General features: G+C 49.3%; 2 protein-coding genes across 3 annotated transcripts; both read left to right on the top strand.

Moving 5' to 3' along the window:
• The first annotated feature begins 14,135 nt into the window (after positions 1 to 14,135).
• Positions 14,136 to 16,017, top strand: LOC125548255 (peroxidase 72). Its single transcript, XM_048711909.2, has 3 exons — positions 14,136 to 14,472; positions 14,878 to 15,069; positions 15,187 to 16,017. Exons 1-3 carry the CDS (start codon positions 14,242 to 14,244, stop codon positions 15,769 to 15,771), a joined length of 1,008 nt encoding a protein of 335 aa, XP_048567866.1. The 5' UTR covers positions 14,136 to 14,241; the 3' UTR covers positions 15,772 to 16,017.
• A 1,634-nt stretch (positions 16,018 to 17,651) lies between these two features.
• Positions 17,652 to 19,426, top strand: LOC125548254 (peroxidase 72). Of its 2 annotated transcripts, XM_048711908.2 has the most exons (3): positions 17,652 to 17,992; positions 18,362 to 18,553; positions 18,638 to 19,426. In XM_048711908.2, the coding sequence occupies exons 1-3, from the start codon at positions 17,762 to 17,764 to the stop codon at positions 19,220 to 19,222; spliced, it is 1,008 nt and encodes a 335-aa protein (XP_048567865.1). In that variant the 5' UTR covers positions 17,652 to 17,761; the 3' UTR covers positions 19,223 to 19,426. The 2 variants fall into 2 exon arrangements, with proteins under 2 accessions (XP_048567865.1, XP_087402926.1); XM_087546800.1 differs by having other exon boundaries at positions 18,362 to 19,426.
• Positions 19,427 to 19,860: the final 434 nt, after the last annotated feature.

Raw genomic sequence — 19,860 nt, 5'->3', positions numbered from 1 at the left:
GGCCCCTCCCAGGAAGGAAGCCGTAAACTGGTCCAACACCTCAAGTTTGGTCTCCTGTAAACAAGCCAAATGACACGAAGTTGCAGCGATAGTCTCATGAACAGTGGCCCGTCAGTTTGGGACAGTTTAATCCCCTTACATTCCAACTAAGAAAGTTAATTGGTTGTCCTAACATGATAAACTAGAGACCCTGACAGCACAACAAACGAACACAACCTATGTGCTGGATTGCACCTCCTCCTCATGGTCCAGTGTTGCTGCGCCCCCATGACCAATGAGGGCCTCCTCCATCGCAGCAGCATGCGCGTTGTCGATCTTGAAGAGGCCACGGAGAGCAGTCATGACATTCTCAGGCAGCTGATCCTTGAACTGGCGCTCAAATTGGTCGAGAGCCCGGGCGGTGACGTCTTCGCCGTTGCGGATGATGCCAATAGTGCGGCAGACCAGCCCCTGCGCTTCCTTTGCCATGGAGGTGGCGAAGCCCACCTTGCGCGTCTGAACGCGGGCACTGGTACGACGAAGCGAGAATCCCCCACCCTGGGATGTGATAGCAACCCCGGCCAACGTTTTGCGTCTCCTTGTTGGTGCCTTGACCGGGGAAGACTGAGGAGTCGGAAGTAGAGTCCGTTCCCGCTCCCAGAAAAGGGCCTCCATTGGCGCGGCCACCGCAGTCACCCCGCCAGCAGCGAGCGGGGTTCTAGGAGGGGTCCTGCTTGGGAAGATTGGTGGAGTTGGCGATGGTGAGAACCCAGCAGCGCGCGGCAACGGTGGTGTTGGGAGCGACAGCCGCAGAGGAGAGCACAAACCGGCCACCAGCGCACTAGCCCCCTCCACCCTGACCGCCACTGCCGTGTCCCTGGCAGCAGAGCGGGCATCATCGCGCCTTGAACTTGACGAGGACGGCAGCATCGACGTAGGGGACAGCGGTGGAGAAGCCTATGGCGTCAGGTTGTCGTTGGAGCGGTTCCGTTCGGAGCGTGGCGAGGGGTGACGAACGCGGGAACGGCCACGCACAGGCGGAGGCACCGCAACGTCCACGATCTGCATGCCCTCAGTCGCCCGCACCAACGCGTTGCTAGTAGCACCCGACCCGTCCAGGAGCGCCGGCGACGGCTCCGACCCGCTTTGCCTGCGCCTCCCGTCTCGCCTGTCGTGCCGATCTCCATGACGATCATCACGGCGGCGCTGCTCATTGCGCCGCCCTCCATCTTCTCGCTTGTTGCCATCCGCTCGGGATCTGCTCCGGAAGATCCTGCCCGCCCAGGATAGGCCGCGGTCACCCTGCCTGCCGCGGTGGTCGTCGTGGTCCTCATGATCATCATCACGCCGCTGGCCCGCCCTCGGGCAGCATGGGAGTTGTGGCTCTCCCTTGTCTACCGCTCGCCGTCGATGACGCCCTTGGTCCAGTCGAGGGGGTGGCGTTGGGCGTTCCTCGGGATGTTGCCGGCGGCGTCCGGGCTGAAGTCCTGGATCAGCTCAAGGTGGATCAGCACCCTGTCCTCCAGCCCCGGCCCAGCAGGGGTGGCGCTGCCGATAGGCTGTTGGCCAGGCCTGTCGACGATGGTGGACCACATCACCTTGGGGATGGCCGACGGATTGGTAGTCCAGGCCCATAGGCTCATCATCGAGGCATCCTCCTTCTGCAGAGTAGCGATGTCGAAGTAGTGTAGAATGGTGTTCTTGCCTAGGGTCTTGGCGATCTCCTCCTCTCCCCAAGCGTGCAGGGGAACATTCTCCAAGCAGAGATGGACGTGGTAGTCCATCTTGGCGACCTTGGAGTGGGCGTTGGCACGCCACTTGGTGGCATGGATGTCGAGGTTGCGGTGCGGGAAGCGGCCCCTGGTGGTGAGCTCGTCGCGGTGGTGGGGGTGCCGGAAGGTGACCAGGAAGTCCTCCGGGAAGAACGGGACGTCGTTGAAGTAGCCCCTGGCGATGTTGGTCTCTGCCTCGATGGCGCGCGCAATTTACTCCGCATTGACCTGCGGCCGGTCCCTGTTGGAAATATTCCCTAGAGGCAATAATAAAATGATTATTATATTTCCTTGTTCATGATAATTGTCTATTATTCATGCTATAATTGTATTATCCGGAAATCGTAATACATGTGTGAATACATAGACCACAATGTGTCCCTAGTGAGCCTCTAGTTGACTAGCTCGTTGATCAACAGATAGTCATGGTTTCCTGGCTATGGACATGGGGATGTCATTGATAACGGGATCACATCATTAGGAGAATGATGTGATGGACAAGACCCAAACCTAAGCATAGCACAAAGATCGTGTAGTTCGTTTGCTGTAGCTTTTCTGGATGTCAAGTATCATTTCCTTAGACCATGAGATTGTGCAACTCCCAGATGCCGTAGGAGTGCCTTGGGTGTGCCAAATGTCACAACGTAACTGGGTGACTATAAAGGTATATTACAGGTATCTCTGAAAGTGTCTGTTGGGTTGGCACGAATCGAGACTAGGATTTGTCACTCCGTATGACGGAGAGGTATCTTTGGGCCCACTCGGTAATGCATCATCGTAATGAGCTCAATGTGATCAAGTGGTTGATCACGGGATCATGCATTACGGTACGAGTAAAGTGACTTTCCGGTAACGAGACTGAACGAGGTATTGGGATACCGACGATCGAGTCTCGGGCAAGTAACATACCGATTGACAAAGGGAATTGAGTACGGGATTGATTAGGTCCTCGATATCGTGGTTCATCCGATGAGATCATCGAGGAGCATGTGGGAGCCAACATGGGTATCCAGATCTCGCTGTTGGTTATTGACCAGAGAGTCGTCTCGGTCATGTCTGCTTGTCTCCCGAACCCGTAGGGTCTACACACTTAAGGTTCGGTGACGCTAGGGTTGTATAGATATGAGTATGCAGTAATCCGAAAGTTGTTCGGAGTCCCGGATGAGATCCTGGACGTCACGAGAAGTTCCGGAATGGTCCGGAAGAATTATATATAGGAAGTGTTATTTCGGCCATCGGGAAAGTTTCGGGGTCACCGGTATTGTACCGGGACCACCGGATGGGTCCTGGGGGTCCACCGGGTGGGGCCACCCATCCCGAAGGGCCCCAAGGGCTGAAGTGGGGAGGGGAACCAGCCCTTAGTGGGCTGGTGCGCCCCCCCCTTGGGCCCCCCATGCGCCTAGGGTTGGGAACCCTAGGGGAGGGGGCGCCTCCACTTGCCTTGGGGGGGTACTCCACCCCCTTGGCCGCCGCCCCCCCTAGGAGATCCCATCTCCTAGGGCCGACGCACCCCTTGGGGGGTCTATATAAGGGGGGGAGGGAGGGCAGCCACACCTCAAGCCTTGGCGCCTCCCTCTCCCCTGCTACACCTCTCCCTCTCGTAGAAGCTCGGCGAAGCCCTGCTGCGGTGACTGATGTATCCACCACCACGCCGTCGTGCTGCTGGATCTTCATCAACCTCTCCTTCCCCCTTGCTGGATCAAGAAGGAGGAGACGTCACGCTGACCGTACGTGTGTTGAACGCGGAGGTGCCGTCTGTTCAGCGCTAGGATCTCCGGTGATTTGGATCACGACGAGTACGACTCCCTCATCCCCGTTCTTTGAACGCTTCCGCTTGTGATATACAAAGGTTTGTAGATGCATCCGATCACTCGTTGCTAGATGAACTCATAGATGGATCTTGGTGAAAACGTAGGAAAATTTTTGTTTTCTGCAACGTTCCCCAACAGTGGTATCAGAGCTAGGTCTATGCGTAGTTCTCTTTGCACGAGTAGAACACAATTTGTTGTGGGCGTAGATGTTGTCAACTTTCTTGCCGCTACTAGTCTTATTTTTCTTCAACGGTATTGTGGGATGAAGCGGCCCGGACCAACCTTACGCGTACGCTTACGTGAGACCGGTTCCACCGACTGACATGCACTAGTTGCATAAGGTGGCTGGCGAGTGTATGTCTCTCCCACTTTAGTTGGAGCGGATTCGACAAAAAGGGTCCTTATGAAGGGTAAATAGAAGTTGACAAATCACGCTGTGCCTTTAACGTAGGTAAGAAAACGTTCTTGCTAGAACCCTCTTGCAGCCACGTAAAACTTGCAACAATAATTAGAGGACGTCTAACTTGTTTTTGCAGCAAGTGTTTTGTGATGTGATATGGCCAAAGTTGTGATAAATGATGAATGATATATGTGATGTATGAGATCATGTTCTTGTAATAGGAATCACGACTTGCATGTCGATGAGTATGACAACCGGCAGGAGCCATAGGAGTTGTCTTTATTTTTTGTATGACCTGCGTGTCATTGAGAAACACCATGTAAATTACTTTACTTTATTGCTAAACGTGTTAGCCATAGTAGTAGAAGTAATAGTTGGCGAGCAAATTCATGGAGACACGATGATGGAGATCATGGTGTCATGCCGGTGACAAGATGATCATGGAGCCCCAAGATGGAGATCACATGAGCTATATGATATTGGCCATATCATGTCACTATTATTTGATTGGATGAGATGTTTATCATGTTTTTGCATCTTGTTTACTTAGAACGACGGTAGTAAATAAGATGATCCCTCATAATAATTTCAAGAAAGTGTTTCCCCTAACTGTGCGCCGTTGCGACAGTTTGTTGTTTCGAAGCACCACGTGATGATCGGGTGTGATAGATTCCAACATTCACATACAACGGGTGTAAGACAGATTTACACATGCAAACACTTAGGTTGACTTGACGAGCCTAGCATGTACAGACATGGCCTCGGAACACAGAAGACCGAAAGGTCGAGCATGAGTCGTATAGAAGATACGATCAACATGAAGATGTTCACCGATGTTGACTAGTCCGTCTCACGTGATGATCAGACACGGCCTAGTCAACTCGAATCATGTTATACTTAGATGACTGGAGGGATGTCTATCTAAGTGGGAGTTCATTGAATAATTTGATTAGATGAACTTAATTATCATGAACTTAGTCTAAAATCTTTACAATATGTCTTGTAGATCAAATGGCCAACGTTGTCCTCAACTTCAACGCGTTCCTAGAGAAAACCAAGCTGAAAGACGATGGCAGCAACTATACGGACTGGGTCCGGAACCTGAGGATCATCCTCATAGCTGCCAAGAAAGATTATGTCCTAGAAGCACCGCTAGGTGACGCACCCGTCCCACAGAACCAAGACGTTATGAACGCTTGGCAGACACGTGCTGATGATTACTCCCTCGTTCAGTGCAGCATGCTTTACAGCTTAGAACCGGGGCTCCAAAAGCGTTTTGAGCGACACGGAGCATATGAGATGTTCGAAGAGCTGAAAATGGTTTTCCAAGCTCATGCCCGGGTCGAGAGATATGAAGTCTCCGATGAGTTATTCAGCTGTAAGATGGAGGAAAATAGTTCTGTCAGTGAGCACATACTCACAATGTCTGGGTTACATAACCGCTTGACTCAGCTGGGAGTTAATCTCCCGGATGACGCGGTCATTGACAGAATCCTCCAGTCGCTTCCACCAAGCTACAAGAGCTTTGTGATGAACTTCAATATGCAGGGGATGGAAAAGACCATTCCTGAAGTATTTGCAATGCTGAAATCAGCAGAGGTAGAAGTCAAAAAGGAACATCAAGTGTTGATGGTGAATAAAACCACTAAGTTCAAGAAAGGCAAGGGTAAGAAGAACTTCAAGAAGGACGGCAAGGGAGTTGCCGCGCCCGGTAAGCAAGCTGCCGGGAAGAAGCCAAAGAATGGACCCAAGCCCGAGACTGAGTGTTTTTATTGCAAGGGAAGTGGTCACTGGAAGCGGAACTGCCCCAAATACTTAGCGGACAAGAAGGCCGGCATCACGAAAGGTATATGTGATATACATGTAATTGATGTGTACCTTACCAGTACTCGTAGTAGCTCCTGGGTATTTGATACCGGTGTGGTTGCTCACATTTGTAACTCAAAACAGGAGCTGCGGAATAAGCAGAGACTGGCGAAGGACGAGGTGACAATGCACGTCGGGAATGGTTCCAAGGTCGATGTGATCGCCGTCGGCACGCTACCTCTACATTTACCTACGGGATTAGTTTTAAACCTTAATAATTGTTATTTAGTGCCAGCTTTGAGCATGAACATTGTATCAGGATCTCGTTTAATACGAGATGGCTACTCATTTAAATCCGAGAATAATGGTTGTTCTATTTATATGAGAGATATGTTTTATGGTCATGCTCCGATGGTGAATGGTTTATTCTTGATGAATCTCGAGCGTAATGCTACACATGTTCATAGTGTGAATACCAAAAGATGTAAGGTTGATAATGATAGTCCCACATACTTGTGGCACTGCCGCCTTGGTCACATAGGTGTCAAACGCATGAAGAAGCTCCATGCAGATGGACTTTTAGAGTCTCTTGATTACGGATCATTTGACATGTGCGAACCATGCCTCATGGGTAAAATGACCAAGACTCCGTTCTCAGGAACAATGGAGCGAGCAACCAACTTATTGGAAATCATACATACTGATGTGTGTGGTCCAATGAGCGTTGAGGCTCGCGGTGGCTATCGTTATGTTCTCACCCTCACTGATGACTTGAGTAGATATGGGTATGTCTACTTAATGAAACATAAGTCTGAGACCTTTGAAAAGTTCAAGGAATTTCAGAGTGAGGTTGAGAATCAACGTGACAGGAAAATCAAGTTCTTGCGATCAGATCGTGGGGGAGAATACTTGAGTCACGAATTTGGCACACACTTAAGAAAATGTGGAATAGTTTCGCAACTGACGCCGCCTGGAATACCTCAGCGTAATGGTGTGTCCGAACGTCGTAATCGCACTCTATTAGATATGGTGCGATCTATGATGTCTCTTATCGATTTACCGCTATCATTTTGGGGCTATGCTTTAGAGACTGCCGCATTCACTTTAAATAGGGCACCGTCGAAATCGTTGAGACGACACCGTATGAATTATGGTTTGGGAAGAAACCTAAGCTGTCATTTCTAAAAGTTTGGGGATGCGATGCTTATGTCAAGAAACTTCAACCTGAAAAGCTCGAACCCAAGTCGGAAAAATGCGTCTTCATAGGATACCCTAAAGAAACTATTGGGTATACCTTCTACCTCAGATCCGAAGGCAAGATCTTTGTTGCCAAGAATGGATCCTTTCTAGAGAAGGAGTTTCTCTCGAAAGAAGTAAGTGGGAGGAAAGTAGAGCTTGATGAAGTACTGCCTCTTGAAGCAGAGAGTAGCGCAGCTCAGGAAAATGTTCCTGTGGTGCCTGCACCAATTAGAGAGGAAGTTAATGATGATGATCAAGATACTTCTGATCAAGCTCCTACTGAACTTCGAAGGTCCACAAGGACACGTTCCGCGCCAGAGTGGTACGGCAACCCTGTCTTGGAAATCATGTTGTTAGACAACGGTGAACCTTCAAACTATGAAGAAGCGATGGCAGGCCCGGATTCCGACAAATGGCTGGAAGCCATGAAATCCGAGATAGGATCCATGTATGAAAACGAAGTATGGACTTTGACTGACTTGCCCGTTGATCGGCGAGCCATAGAAAATAAATGGATCTTTAAGAAGAAGACAGACGCGGATGGTAATGTGACCATCTATAAAGCTCGGCTTGTCGCTAAGGGTTATCGACAAGTTCAAGGGGTTGACTACGATGAGACTTTCTCACCTGTAGCAAAGCTGAAGTCCGTCCGAATCATGTTAGCAATTGCCACATTCTATGATTATGAGATATGGCAAATGGACGTCAAAACGGCATTCCTTAATGGTTTCCTTAAGGAAGAATTGTATATGATGCAGCCGGAAGGTTTTGTCGATCCTAAGAATGCTGACAAGGTGTGCAAGCTCCAACGCTCGATTTATGGGCTGGTGCAAGCATCTCGGAGTTGGAACATTCGCTTTGATGAGATGATCAAAGTGTTTGGGTTTATGCAGAGTTATGGAGAAGCCTGCGTTTACAAGAAAGTGAGTGGGAGCTCTGTAGCATTTCTCATATTATATGTAGATGACATACTTTTGATGGGAAATGATATAGAGCTTTTGGACAGCATTAAGGCCTACTTGAATAAGAGTTTTTCAATGAAGGACCTTGGAGAAGCTGCTTATATATTAGGCATCAAGATCTATAGAGATAGATCAAGACGCCTCATAGGTCTTTCATAAAGCACATACCTTGATAAGATATTGAAGAAGTTCAATATGGATCAGTCTAAGAAGGGATTCTTGCCTGTGTTGCAAGGTGTGAAATTGAGCTTAGCTCAATGTCCGACCACGGCAGAAGATATAGAAGAGATGAGTGTCATCCCCTATGCCTCAGCCATAGGGTCTATTATGTATGCCATGTTGTGTACCAGACCTGATGTAAACCTTGCCGTAAGTTTGGTAGGTAGGTACCAAAGTAATCCCGGCAAGGAACACTGGACAGCGGTCAAGAATATCCTGAAGTACCTGAAAAGGACTAAGGAAATGTTTCTCGTTTATGGAGGTGACGAAGAGCTCGTCGTAAAGGGTTACGTCGACGCTAGCTTCGACACAGATCTGGATGACTCTAAGTCACAAACCGGATACGTGTATATTGTGAATGGTGGGGCAGTAAGCTGGTGCGGTTGCAAGCAAAGCGTTGTGGCGGGATCTACATGTAAAGCGGAGTACATGGCAGCCTCGGAGGCAGCACACGAAGCAGTCTGGGTGAAGGAGTTCATTACCGACCTAGGAGTCATACCCAATGCGTCGGGCCCAATGACTCTCTTCTGTGACAACACTGGAGCTATTTCCCTTGCCAAGGAGCCCAGGTTTCACAGGAAGACCAGGCATATCAAGCGTCGCTTCAACTCCATTCGTGAAAGTGTTCAAAATGGAGACATAGAGATTTGTAAAGTACATACTGACCTGAATGTAGCAGATCCGTTGACTAAACCTCTCCCTAGAGCAAAACATGATCAACACCAGAATTCCATGGGTGTTCGATTCATCACAATGTAACTAGATGATTGACTCTAGTGCAAGTGGGAGACTGTTGGAAATATGCCCTAGAGGCAATAATAAAATGATTATTATATTTCCTTGTTCATGATAATTGTCTATTATTCATGCTATAATTGTATTATCCGGAAATCGTAATACATGTGTGAATAGATAGACCACAATGTGTCCCTAGTGAGCCTCTAGTTGACTAGCTCATTGATCAACAAATAGTCATGGTTTCCTGGCTATGGACATGGGGATGTCATTGATAATGGGATCACATCATTAGGAGAATGATGTGATGGACAAGACCCAAACCTAAGCATAGCACAAAGATCGTGTAGTTCGTTTGCTGTAGCTTTTCTGGATGTCAAGTATCATTTCCTTAGACCATGAGATTGTGCAACTCCCGGATGCCGTAGGAGTGCCTTGGGTGTGCCAAACGTCACAACGTAACTGGGTGACTATAAAGGTACATTACAGGTATCTCCGAAAGTGTTTGTTGGGTTAGCACGAATCGAGACTGGGATTTGTCACTCCGTATGATGGAGAGGTATCTCTGGGCCCACTCGGTAATGCATCATCATAATGAGCTCAATGTGATCAAGTGGTTGATCACGGGATCATGCATTACGGTACGAGTAAAGTGACTTGCCGGTAACGAGACTGAACGAGGTATTGGGATACCGATGATCGAGTCTCGGGCAAGTAACGTACCGATTGACAAAGGGAATTGAGTACGGGATTGATTAGGTCCTCAACATCGTGGTTCATCCGATGAGATCATCGAGGAGCATGTGGGAGCCAACATGGGTATCCAGATCCCGCTGTTGGTTATTGACCAGAGAGTCGTCTCGGTCATGTCTGCTTGTCTCCCGAACCCGTAGGGTCTACACACTTAAGGTTCGGTGACGCTAGGGTTGTATAGATATGAGTATGCAGTAATCCGAAAGTTGTTCGGAGTCCCGGATGAGATCCTGGACGTCACGAGAAGTTCCGGAATGGTCCGGAGGTGAAGAATTATATATAGGAAGTGTTATTTCGGCCATCGGGAAAGTTTCGGGGTCACCGGTATTGTACCGGGACCACCGGATGGGTCCTGGGGGTCCACCGGGTGGGGCCACCCATCCCGGAGGGCCCCAAGGGCTGAAGTGGGGAGGGGAACCAGCCCTTAGTGGGCTGGTGCGCCCCCCCCCTTGGGCCCCCCATGCGCCTAGGGTTGGGAACCCTAGGGGAGGGGGCGTCTCCACTTGCCTTGGGGGGTACTCCACCCCCTTGGCCGCCGTCCCCCCTAGGAGATCCCATCTCCTAGGGCCGACGCACCCCCCTAGGGGGTCTATATAAGGGGGGAGGGAGGGCAGCCACACCTCAAGCCTTGGCGCCTCCCTCTCCCCTGCTACACCTCTCCCTCTCGCAGAAGCTCGGCGAAGCCCTGCTGCGGTGACTGCTGTATCCACCACCACGCCGTCGTGCTATTGGATCTTCATCAACCTCTCCTTCCCCCTTACTGGATCAAGAAGGAGGAGACGTCACGCTGACCGTACGTGTGTTGAACGCGGAGGTGCCGTCCGTTCGGCGCTAGGATCTCCGGTGATTTGGATCACGACGAGTACGACTCCCTCATCCCCGTTCTTTGAACGCTTCCGCTCGCGATCTACAAAGGTATGTAGATGCATCCGATCACTCGTTGCTAGATGAACTCATAGATGGATCTTGGTGAAAACGTAGGAAAATTTTTGTTTTCTGCAACGTTCCCCAACAGTCCCCCCCCCAGCCAGATCAGGGCCGCGTTGGAGGCGAGAAGGGCCGCCTGCAGCTCCATTGTCGGGGTGGAGAGGAGCACCACGTGCCCCTCGGTCGGACGAGAGGCCGCGTCACCCAGGCGTGGCATGGCGCCGCGGTTGGCCGGGAGCGGCGGGGGGCCTGGCGGGAGGATGGCGGCCAAATTGGTGGGCGCAGAAGCTGGAAGCGGGGGGGACGACGGGCGCAGGGGCCGACAGGGGGGAGCGGACAAGGGGATTATGACGAATCGGCTGCTGCTGGAGCCGGAGCGAGCACCCGCGAGCAAAGTGGCCCTGCCGGTCGCAGTAATTGCAGCACAGCGGGTCTCTGCACTCCCAGGCGAAGTGGCCGGTGCCCCGGCAGTTGAAGCAGAGTAATTCACCCCTTCTCTTGAATGCACGCGACGGAGGTCGCTGGCGATTGAACGCATCTTGCGACCGAAGCGTCGGGCGCCTTGAATGCAGGGGAGGGATGGCCGGTGAGGAGCGCCACCAAAACGAAGGCCTCACCACCTGCCACTCCGCGGTCAGGCGACCCGGTGGAGAGGGGGCGCACCGCCCAACATCAGCACGGGGCGGCGAGAGACTTGAAGGCACCCAGCCCGGGTTCGCGGACGGAGTGAATGCCTCAGCCACCGCGCGGCGGGAGGCCGCCAGCTGGGCCGCACCCCGCACCGCATCAGCGGCCTGGCACCAGAACGCAGACGGCGTCTCAGGCACAAAGGACACAGAGGCGGCAGGCGCGGCTGGCCGAGCAGGCAAACCCAGATCCGGACCGGATCCAGCCCAACCCAGGCGCGGCGGGGGCGAATCGAACCCCGGTGGCAGCAGCAGCGAGTCACCCGAGCCACCAGCGGACGGAGAAGCGGGGGACGGCGGGCGGGGGACGGCGGTGGCGGTGGCTGCGGGCGCCGGAGCGGCGAGTCGCAGGAGCGTGGGTGCCATTTTCCTTTTCTTAACTCTCGTTGAGGATAGTCGAGAAAGTAGATGAAGCGAATATATAAGGTGGCTAGTTGCTTAATAAATCGAGATGATTGAGCTGTTCTTCTTTAGTTTTTTTTTTTTTGATCATTTTATTGGTATGAATGAAAGCTTGCGGGTATTGACACAACATCTTGCAACTGTGCCACAAAACATAATACATTAACTAAAGCAAGTCCTTCCGGGAACCTGCAGCTGTCGACATGAATCATCGCGCGTCCCGGCCGTGTCCCACAGAGTTGGTACATCATCACGTAGCCTAGATTTGTTATGATTCTAGGATATTATATATGCCTGAATCCCAGCAATGTTTGCATGATCACCAAATCAACATAACAAAACCCCACAATGCCCACAGGGTCCTGCATTTGCATTAATCATTACCCGCGTCCCACCGGTAACCATGTTTGCGTGTGTAACCAAAGTAGTGATTACTTCGAAAGCAAACTGTCCTTTCCTTTTGGCTACCAGCGCTTTGTTTACTTATAGTTACTTAATTACTTTGGAAGCTTGGTTTCAAATATTGGCACGTGTTGGAAAGGCTAAATTCTTTAAATATGGTTGGGTTTAAAGTGAGAGATACTACTTCCCACAGCAACAACAACAAAAGTAAGAGATCTATGGCTGGCCAGCTGACAATTGTACGCTAAATTTCAACCTTTGAGACAATAAAAACAGTACTTTTTTTCCTCTTTATTACTCCCATTTTTCCAAAATTTAATTCACCTTTTAATTCACTAAGATAAGACTTTGATCGACAATTACTTTTTTAGACGGTCGCCATATAGCCCCGCTAGGGATTACCAGGCTACAAAGATTGGCATACAACACACCACACATACACTAAGAATATGAACTTCAAAACAACAACAGTAACCATAAACAGTCGAGCTCAAAGTTTTCTAGAAGTATCACGAGACTGTCTAGAATTGCCATCGTAGGTGTTTATAAATATGAATGTAATAATATTAATAATATATCATATTTATCAATATTTTATGTTGAAATAGTCGTGTGCATCAGTTGATGCAGAGGCCGGGCCGGGTACATCCCTTTTTGGGAAAAAAAATACATATTGAATGAACATACACCTTGGGTTAACTTATATGTTTCAGAAATAGAGCCCCAAACAATACGCTTCTCGTTGCTTTGGATTGTTGATGTGAAATTTGTTGTGTCAATTGTTATAACTTATATGTACATGTTAGACGCACATTTGGAAGCACCGCAATGCATATATCTTCAATGAGTCTCGTCCCTCCCTCAACCAAGTGATGCAATCCATCCAGGAAGACGCTCGATGTGTTGGGCTAGAGCTGGTGCCACCAAAATCAGCAACATTATCCCAGAGAGTTAGGACCTCTTTTGTGTGTGTGTGGGGGGGGGGGGGGGGGGGGCTCTTTCGGGTCATCATAATCGCGCCTGCTAGTGTATTTGATATGTTATGTAACCTAACATGTATTTTTTTTCTACTCTTTCTATCAATGGAATGGTACCCGAAAGAGGGGGACACCCCCTCTTTCGGGTCATCATAATCGCGCCTGCTAGTGTATTTGATATGTTATGTAACCTAATATGTATTTTTTTTCTACTCTTTCTATCAATGAAATGGTACCCAAGCTTCGCATACTCGTAAAAATATATTGGTTAATTTTGAGGATTTCTGTTTTTCCATTGTGGCCAGTTAGATATGGGCCATGCTACTCGTCGGCCAGCGGATCTTTTAACTTTTTAAAAGATCCGCCGCCTCAGTCGCAGTTAGAGCTATCCAGCGTCTAACACTGTCGTCATTATTGAAATGTTGCGGAATTCTTTGCAATAAATCTTATGTTGCAAAAATAGTTTGCAACATAGGTGATGTTGCAGTTTTATTTTCTTTACTATTTTTATAACATTGGTGTTGTTGTGGAAGAAATTTTTGCAACGTAGATGATGTTGCAAAAAATATTTGCAGTTTTTTCCGTCTTCATTTTTTTGCAACATGGATGTGGTTGCGGAGTGCAATTTTGCAACACACAAGATGTTGCAGATTTTATTTTATTTTTTGCAGAAAGAGACACTCAAAGAACACGTGTCACACAGAGGAGGAAGCGGATCGCACGGCTGAAGGCAAGCATTTCCCATTAGATATTGTTGTTCTTTTTATGAGTAGTCCGCATGTCATGTAAATAGAGGTGTTTGCAAGAGATTTCGTTGCACGTAGTGAATAGGTAGAGCTGATGCTGGTTTCCCAAATCAAACAAAGACGTTAACACTAGGGCGGACCAATCTTGAAACCTTTTGGGTGAAGGAATTATTGCATGGCAGTTGAAACCAGTGACTAGCTACGTTCGATTATTTTTGAACAACTTAGCTGCCACTCAGCGTCCCGAACCACTCCACACATCTTTCCTTTCCATATGCCACCACTATATAAACAGGACCATGCCCGCCTCATCTCACCACCCACAACAAGAGAAGCAGAAGCCAGCAAATACAAGCTAGAAGCTCTCTTATCTCATCACTTGCAACGTAGTGCAAGGCAAAGTAGTTTTTCTGCATTGATAATCCATGGCGACCTCCATGGTTTGCCTGGTTGCGCTCTGCCTCGTGTCTCCGCTGCTCCTCGCCGGCGCCGTCCTCGGCAACCCGGGCTACGGCGGTTTGTTTCCACAGTTCTACGATCACTCGTGCCCCAAGGCAAAGGAGATCGTGCATTCCATTGTGGCGCAGGCCGTGGCCAGGGAGACCAGGATGGCGGCGTCCCTCGTCAGGCTGCATTTCCATGACTGCTTTGTCAAGGTATATCTGCTCTACTCAATTCCTCTAGGCTGTAGCAGTGTTCATTCTTTTTACATGCGTAGCAGTGTTCTTTACACTTCATGCTTCAACAAAGCTACGACGATATGTGCTGTACCTATATAGTTTTTACTTTGCATCTTATCTTATTTATTACTAGTTGTTTCTGCATTTAATTGTTCGAACTCATTGCTCAACATGAAGAGCTTTAACCTACAATTTTCCTTGCTATATTTGGACTTTATCTTATTTAACCATCATTTTCCCACAATATATATGTCTTGTCATCCGGTGGCTTTACACCGGTTTTATGTTCTAAAAGCTTCTCGCTAACCAATGAAAATAATGAGCCGTTTGCCTCAGTAAAAGAACATCTTCCAACAATATCTTTTTTTGCTTTGAGTGTAGGGTTGCGACGCTTCTGTCCTGCTGGACAACAGCACAAACATTGTGAGTGAGAAGGGGTCCAACCCCAATAAGAACTCCATCAGGGGGTTCGAGGTCGTCGATGAGATCAAGGTCGCCCTTGAGACCGCCTGCCCCGGCACCGTCTCCTGCGCCGACATCCTCGCTCTCGCCGCACGCGACTCCACCATCCTCGTAAGTAACAACACTAGTAATTCTGCTTAGAAACATGAAGGAACAAAGGATAGAGTGAAAATGAACAACAACAAAAAATCATGCGTCTGATTCTTTGGGGTCCAAACAAAACTGCAGGTCGGTGGCCCTTACTGGGATGTGCCACTCGGGCGGAGGGACTCTCTAGGCGCGAGCATCCAGGGCTCCAACAATGACATCCCAGCACCAAACAACACCCTTCCCACCATCATCACCAAGTTCAAGCGCCTCGGCCTCAACATCGTCGACGTTGTCGCCCTCTCAGGTGGCCACACCATCGGCTTGTCCCGCTGCACCAGCTTCAGGCAGAGGTTGTACAACCAGTCCGACAACGGCCTCGCCGACAGCACGCTGGACGTGTCCTACGCGGCTCAGCTGAGGCAGGGGTGCCCACGCTCTGGTGGCGATGACAACCTCTTCCCGCTCGACATCGTCACCTCCACCAAGTTCGACAACTTCTACTTCAAGAACATCCTTGCCGGCAGGGGCCTTCTCAGCTCGGACGAGGTCCTGCTCACCAAGAGCGCCGAGACGGCGGCGCTCGTGAAGGCGTATGCAAATGATGTGCATCTCTTCTTCCAGCACTTCGCCCAGTCAATGGTGAACATGGGCAACATCTCGCCACTCACTGGGTCACAAGGGGAGATCAGGAAGAACTGCAGGAGGCTCAACAATTTCCACTGAGTTGCTAAAAGAATGATGCTTGATTTGTGTGTTGAACTGTATTTGGAGTTTGTGCATTTATTTTTAATAAGCAAGGGAGCCTTAGATGATGCCCTGTGAGCTCTTGCTGAAAATCTTTCACACCCCTTGTAAGTGACCGACCCAAGATTTCCAAAAATGATGTTTGGTCTAATCCAGGATGCTACAGACAATGGTTCTAACATGTCATTGTTTGAACATAAAAAATGACAAGTTTGAATTCCATCATATCTTTTGGACTGGGAGTCTAATTTATATTTCGCTTGCATATTTATGTTCCTTGCGACAAAGGCTTTCAAACAATACCACTCTTGAATACATTTTGACAAGTTTTACAATTTTACCATGTTTCAAATATTAAAACTTGTTGTTCACCTCCACCGGAAAGCCCTTACCGTTGACTGCCTTGTTGTTCGGTGGGAGACCTCATGAAGAGGTATGCGCACTTTGCTCCATGGAATTCGAGTCCAATGAGCACTTCGTGCCGGCTGCTACTTCATTCACGGAGTTTGGGGCATCGTTGCCGTTTGGCTATCTATTACTCACAATTTTGCCCCGAATTTCTCTTCCCACGAGGAATGGTGGAACTTGAATCGGAAAGGAGAAAAAATTAGGCAAGGCCGTCATGTATATTTTTTGAAATGTGTGTAACGGTGTAAGGACTATGACAAAGAGAAGAGGGGGCAGCGGGTCACGTTGCCGCAGCCCCCTCCCATGTTTGATCTGGGCACCGGAAATTTCTTTTTTCTCGAGAGTACGCCAATAACGTACCGTATTTTTATAGAAGGGAGAAATATAGTTTATAAGAAACCGTAACAGATGTGAGCATCGTCACGGATACACCAACTCCAACCGGAAAAAGAAGAACCTACTCTCTCACAAATCGGGCACCGGAAAATTCATTGAGAAACATCCTTAAAGTGGATGTCGATAGGAGGGCGGCGACCCAGTTGCAAAAATCTAGGGGTCCCTTTTGCAAAATATCAAAAATGTTGCCCCACGTCCAGGGTGCGGTGGCTCACTGTAACAGTGTAACAGGTAACAACATGTAGGCATGCACGTTGTTTCCTTGAAGAAGAGTTGATTCACGAGTCCTTCCGGGAACTAACCTGCTCCTGGCGACATGTACGTAGGCCAAGCGTGCGTGTCCCGTGTCATCCAGAGTTGGTACATCATCCACTTTGACCGACCGGATTCGGTACGCGAGTCCGGACAAGGTGTAGGTTGAATGGTCGATCGATCACCCCAGCAAAAAAATAAGAAAACCCGCCATGCCAACACAGTCATGCATGCACTACACGGAGCTGCATTAATCAATAACGCGGACCGCGCGTCCAACCTGTAAGTAACCATATTTGCTTATAACAAAAAGTGGCAGCATTAGTTTGGAAGCAAAAACCTCTACTTTTCAGCTCAAAAAACCTCTACTTTTGCCTATACGCGCCTACTTTCTTATCAATGATTTCTGATTAATTACCTTTGTATTGCCACGTTCTGCTCGTTGCTAGTTAAATATGGTTGGAGAGTTAAAGTGAGACCTCTCACGACTCCCCTGGGGTCTATTGCATGATCCAACCTACGCTTACGGAAGGTTCATCTTGGAGACGCTCCATTGTGGCTAGTCTAAAAAAGTAAGACTAGCAGCATGCAGTCATAAGCCTTGGCTTGGGAGTAAGTTTTGAAGACTTGGGAGTTGCTTGATGGCAGAATTATTGCTGAAGCAGTTGACAACAGTGCCTAGCTACTCGATATGCCTAACAACCCTGCCGGCTGCTGCACCTCACCGTGTCGGCGGCTCCTCTGCTCCAAACCACTCCTCTTCGCTTCCATCCATCCCCATGCCTGCTATAAAAACCCACTCCATCTTCACTTCATCTCACCACCCACCCACAACAAGAGAAGTGCAGGAGCACACAAGCAGCAGCTAGCTACCAGCTCTCTTCTCAACGTAGTGCAAAGCATACATCCATCAATGGCGACCTCCATGGTTTGCCTGGTTGCGCTCTGCCTCGTGTCTCCGTTGCTCCTCGCCGGCGCCGTGGTCGGCAACCCGGGTTACGGCGGCCTGTTCCCGCAGTTCTACGACCACTCGTGCCCCAAGGCCAAGGAGATGGTGCACTCCATCGTGGCGCAGGCCGTGGCCAGGGAGACCAGGATGGCCGCCTCCCTCGTCAGGCTGCATTTCCATGACTGCTTCGTCAAGGTACCTCCATACTTTGAGCACCATAAGATGCGCCTTTTATTTGCTAATTTAAACTAGCTGTTGGAACACATAGCTCAACGTCCAAATTTTCACCTATTGGTATAGGAAAAGTTATCCTCATTCCTCAGCAGCATGGAAGAATCTGTACTGCGGGTTTTAGGCTTACTGTTAAACGCTGATTAAGCTATATCCTACTACCAACGTAGCGCATGTGGGTAGTGCACTGTTTTTTTGTCTGGGTGGCATCATCGATACCATGATTGCTCCCTTCTTCTTTCCAAAGAGAGAGTGATTGATTAATCCAATGTACAATAATGCTGCCTCTGTGGAATGTTCTTGTCACAAATATGTCTCTCTTCCTTTTTCTAGGGCTGCGACGCGTCCGTGCTGCTGGACAACAGCACCAACATCGTTAGCGAGAAAGGGTCCAACCCCAACAGAAACTCCATCAGGGGGTTCGAGGTCGTCGACCAGATCAAGGTGGCCCTCGAGACCGCCTGCCCCGGCACCGTCTCCTGCGCTGACATCCTCGCCCTCGCAGCCCGCGATTCCACCATCCTCGTATGTTCGCCACCTTTCCTCTCCTCGCACAAGTCGACCAACCCAGCCAGCATGTGTGACTCTTTGACCCTGATCAAACTGCAGGTCGGTGGCCCGTACTGGGAGGTGCCGCTCGGGCGGAGGGACTCCCTGGGCGCGAGCATCCAGGGCTCCAACAACGACATCCCAGCACCCAACAACACCCTCCCTACCATCATCACCAAGTTCAAGCGCCTGGGCCTCAACGTCGTGGACGTCGTCGCGCTCTCGGGCGGCCACACCATCGGCCTGTCCCGCTGCACCAGCTTCCGGCAGAGGCTGTACAACCAGTCGGGCAACGGCCTCGCCGACAGCACGCTGGACGTGTCCTTCGCAGCGCAGCTGAGGCAGGGCTGCCCCCGCTCCGGCGGCGACAACAACCTCTTTCCGCTCGACGCCGTCAGCTCCACCAAGTTCGACAACTTCTACTTCAAGAACATCCTCGCCGGCAGGGGCCTCCTGAGCTCCGACGAGGTGCTGCTGACCAAGAGCGCCGAGACGGCGGCGCTGGTGAAGGCGTACGCCGACGACGTGCACCTCTTCTTCCAGCACTTTGCCCAGTCAATGGTGAACATGGGCAACATCTCGCCGCTCACCGGGTCCAAGGGGGAGATCAGGAAGAACTGCAGGAGGCTCAACAACTACCACTGAGTGTTTGGATGTTTAATTGTACGTGGAGGGGAGTTGGTGTCATGTTCTGGTTTAATAAGCAGGTGTGTGGTTGTAGACTTGTAGTCTGGGAGCCCCAGATGGTGTTTTGTGACGAACGAACTCTAGATTTCTGCAAGGGATGCTATGTAAGAGAAAGAGAGAAGTATGCGGTACCAATGATGAAATGACAAATTGTTTTTTTTACATCATCTTAAAATATTTGATCCTTTTCGAAAAATAAATCTTACAATATTTAAGATTATATCGATAATTCATTTCTGAGCCCAGACTCATCTGCACCTGCGCTGACAAAAAAAATTCAAAACAAATACTAGAAAAATTCAAAAAAATTCAAATTTTTTGTGTGGTAGATAATTTGATGCGTGAGGTTCGTTCCAATTTTCAAACCATTTCGACATCTGAGTAGCTCTCAACAAAAAAGACAAATTTGGGGTCTGTAAAAGAGTTTATTGTTCATGCACGGTTCTGACCTGATTTGTCTTTTTTGATGAGAGCTACTCAGATATTCAAATGATCTGAAAATTGGAGCGAACCTCGCGCATCAAATTATCTACTACACAAAAAAATAGAATAATATAAGTCGTTGTAGATCACTGTAGAGTAGGTTCTTCTGTGTT

This window comes from Triticum urartu, chromosome 3A (genome assembly GCF_056163025.1).
Source record: "Triticum urartu cultivar PI428250 chromosome 3A, HENAU_Tu73, whole genome shotgun sequence".
Classification (NCBI taxonomy): Eukaryota; Viridiplantae; Streptophyta; class Magnoliopsida; order Poales; family Poaceae; genus Triticum; species Triticum urartu.
The sequence above is the reverse complement of the archived record's forward strand: the minus strand, read 5'-3'. Positions and strand labels throughout refer to the sequence as shown.

Bases quoted from the DNA above. Each gene is read 5' to 3' on its own strand.
- LOC125548254 (XM_087546800.1), top strand. From the start codon at position 17,762: ATGGCGACCTCCATGGTTTGCCTGGTTGCGCTCTGCCTCGTGTCTCCG. The intron at 17,993-18,361 runs GTACCTCCATAC...TCCTTTTTCTAG, and splicing joins TCCATGACTGCTTCGTCAAG to GGCTGCGACGCGTCCGTGCT.
- LOC125548255 (XM_048711909.2), top strand. From the start codon at position 14,242: ATGGCGACCTCCATGGTTTGCCTGGTTGCGCTCTGCCTCGTGTCTCCG. The intron at 14,473-14,877 runs GTATATCTGCTC...CTTTGAGTGTAG, and splicing joins TCCATGACTGCTTTGTCAAG to GGTTGCGACGCTTCTGTCCT. The intron at 15,070-15,186 runs GTAAGTAACAAC...ACAAAACTGCAG, and splicing joins CACGCGACTCCACCATCCTC to GTCGGTGGCCCTTACTGGGA.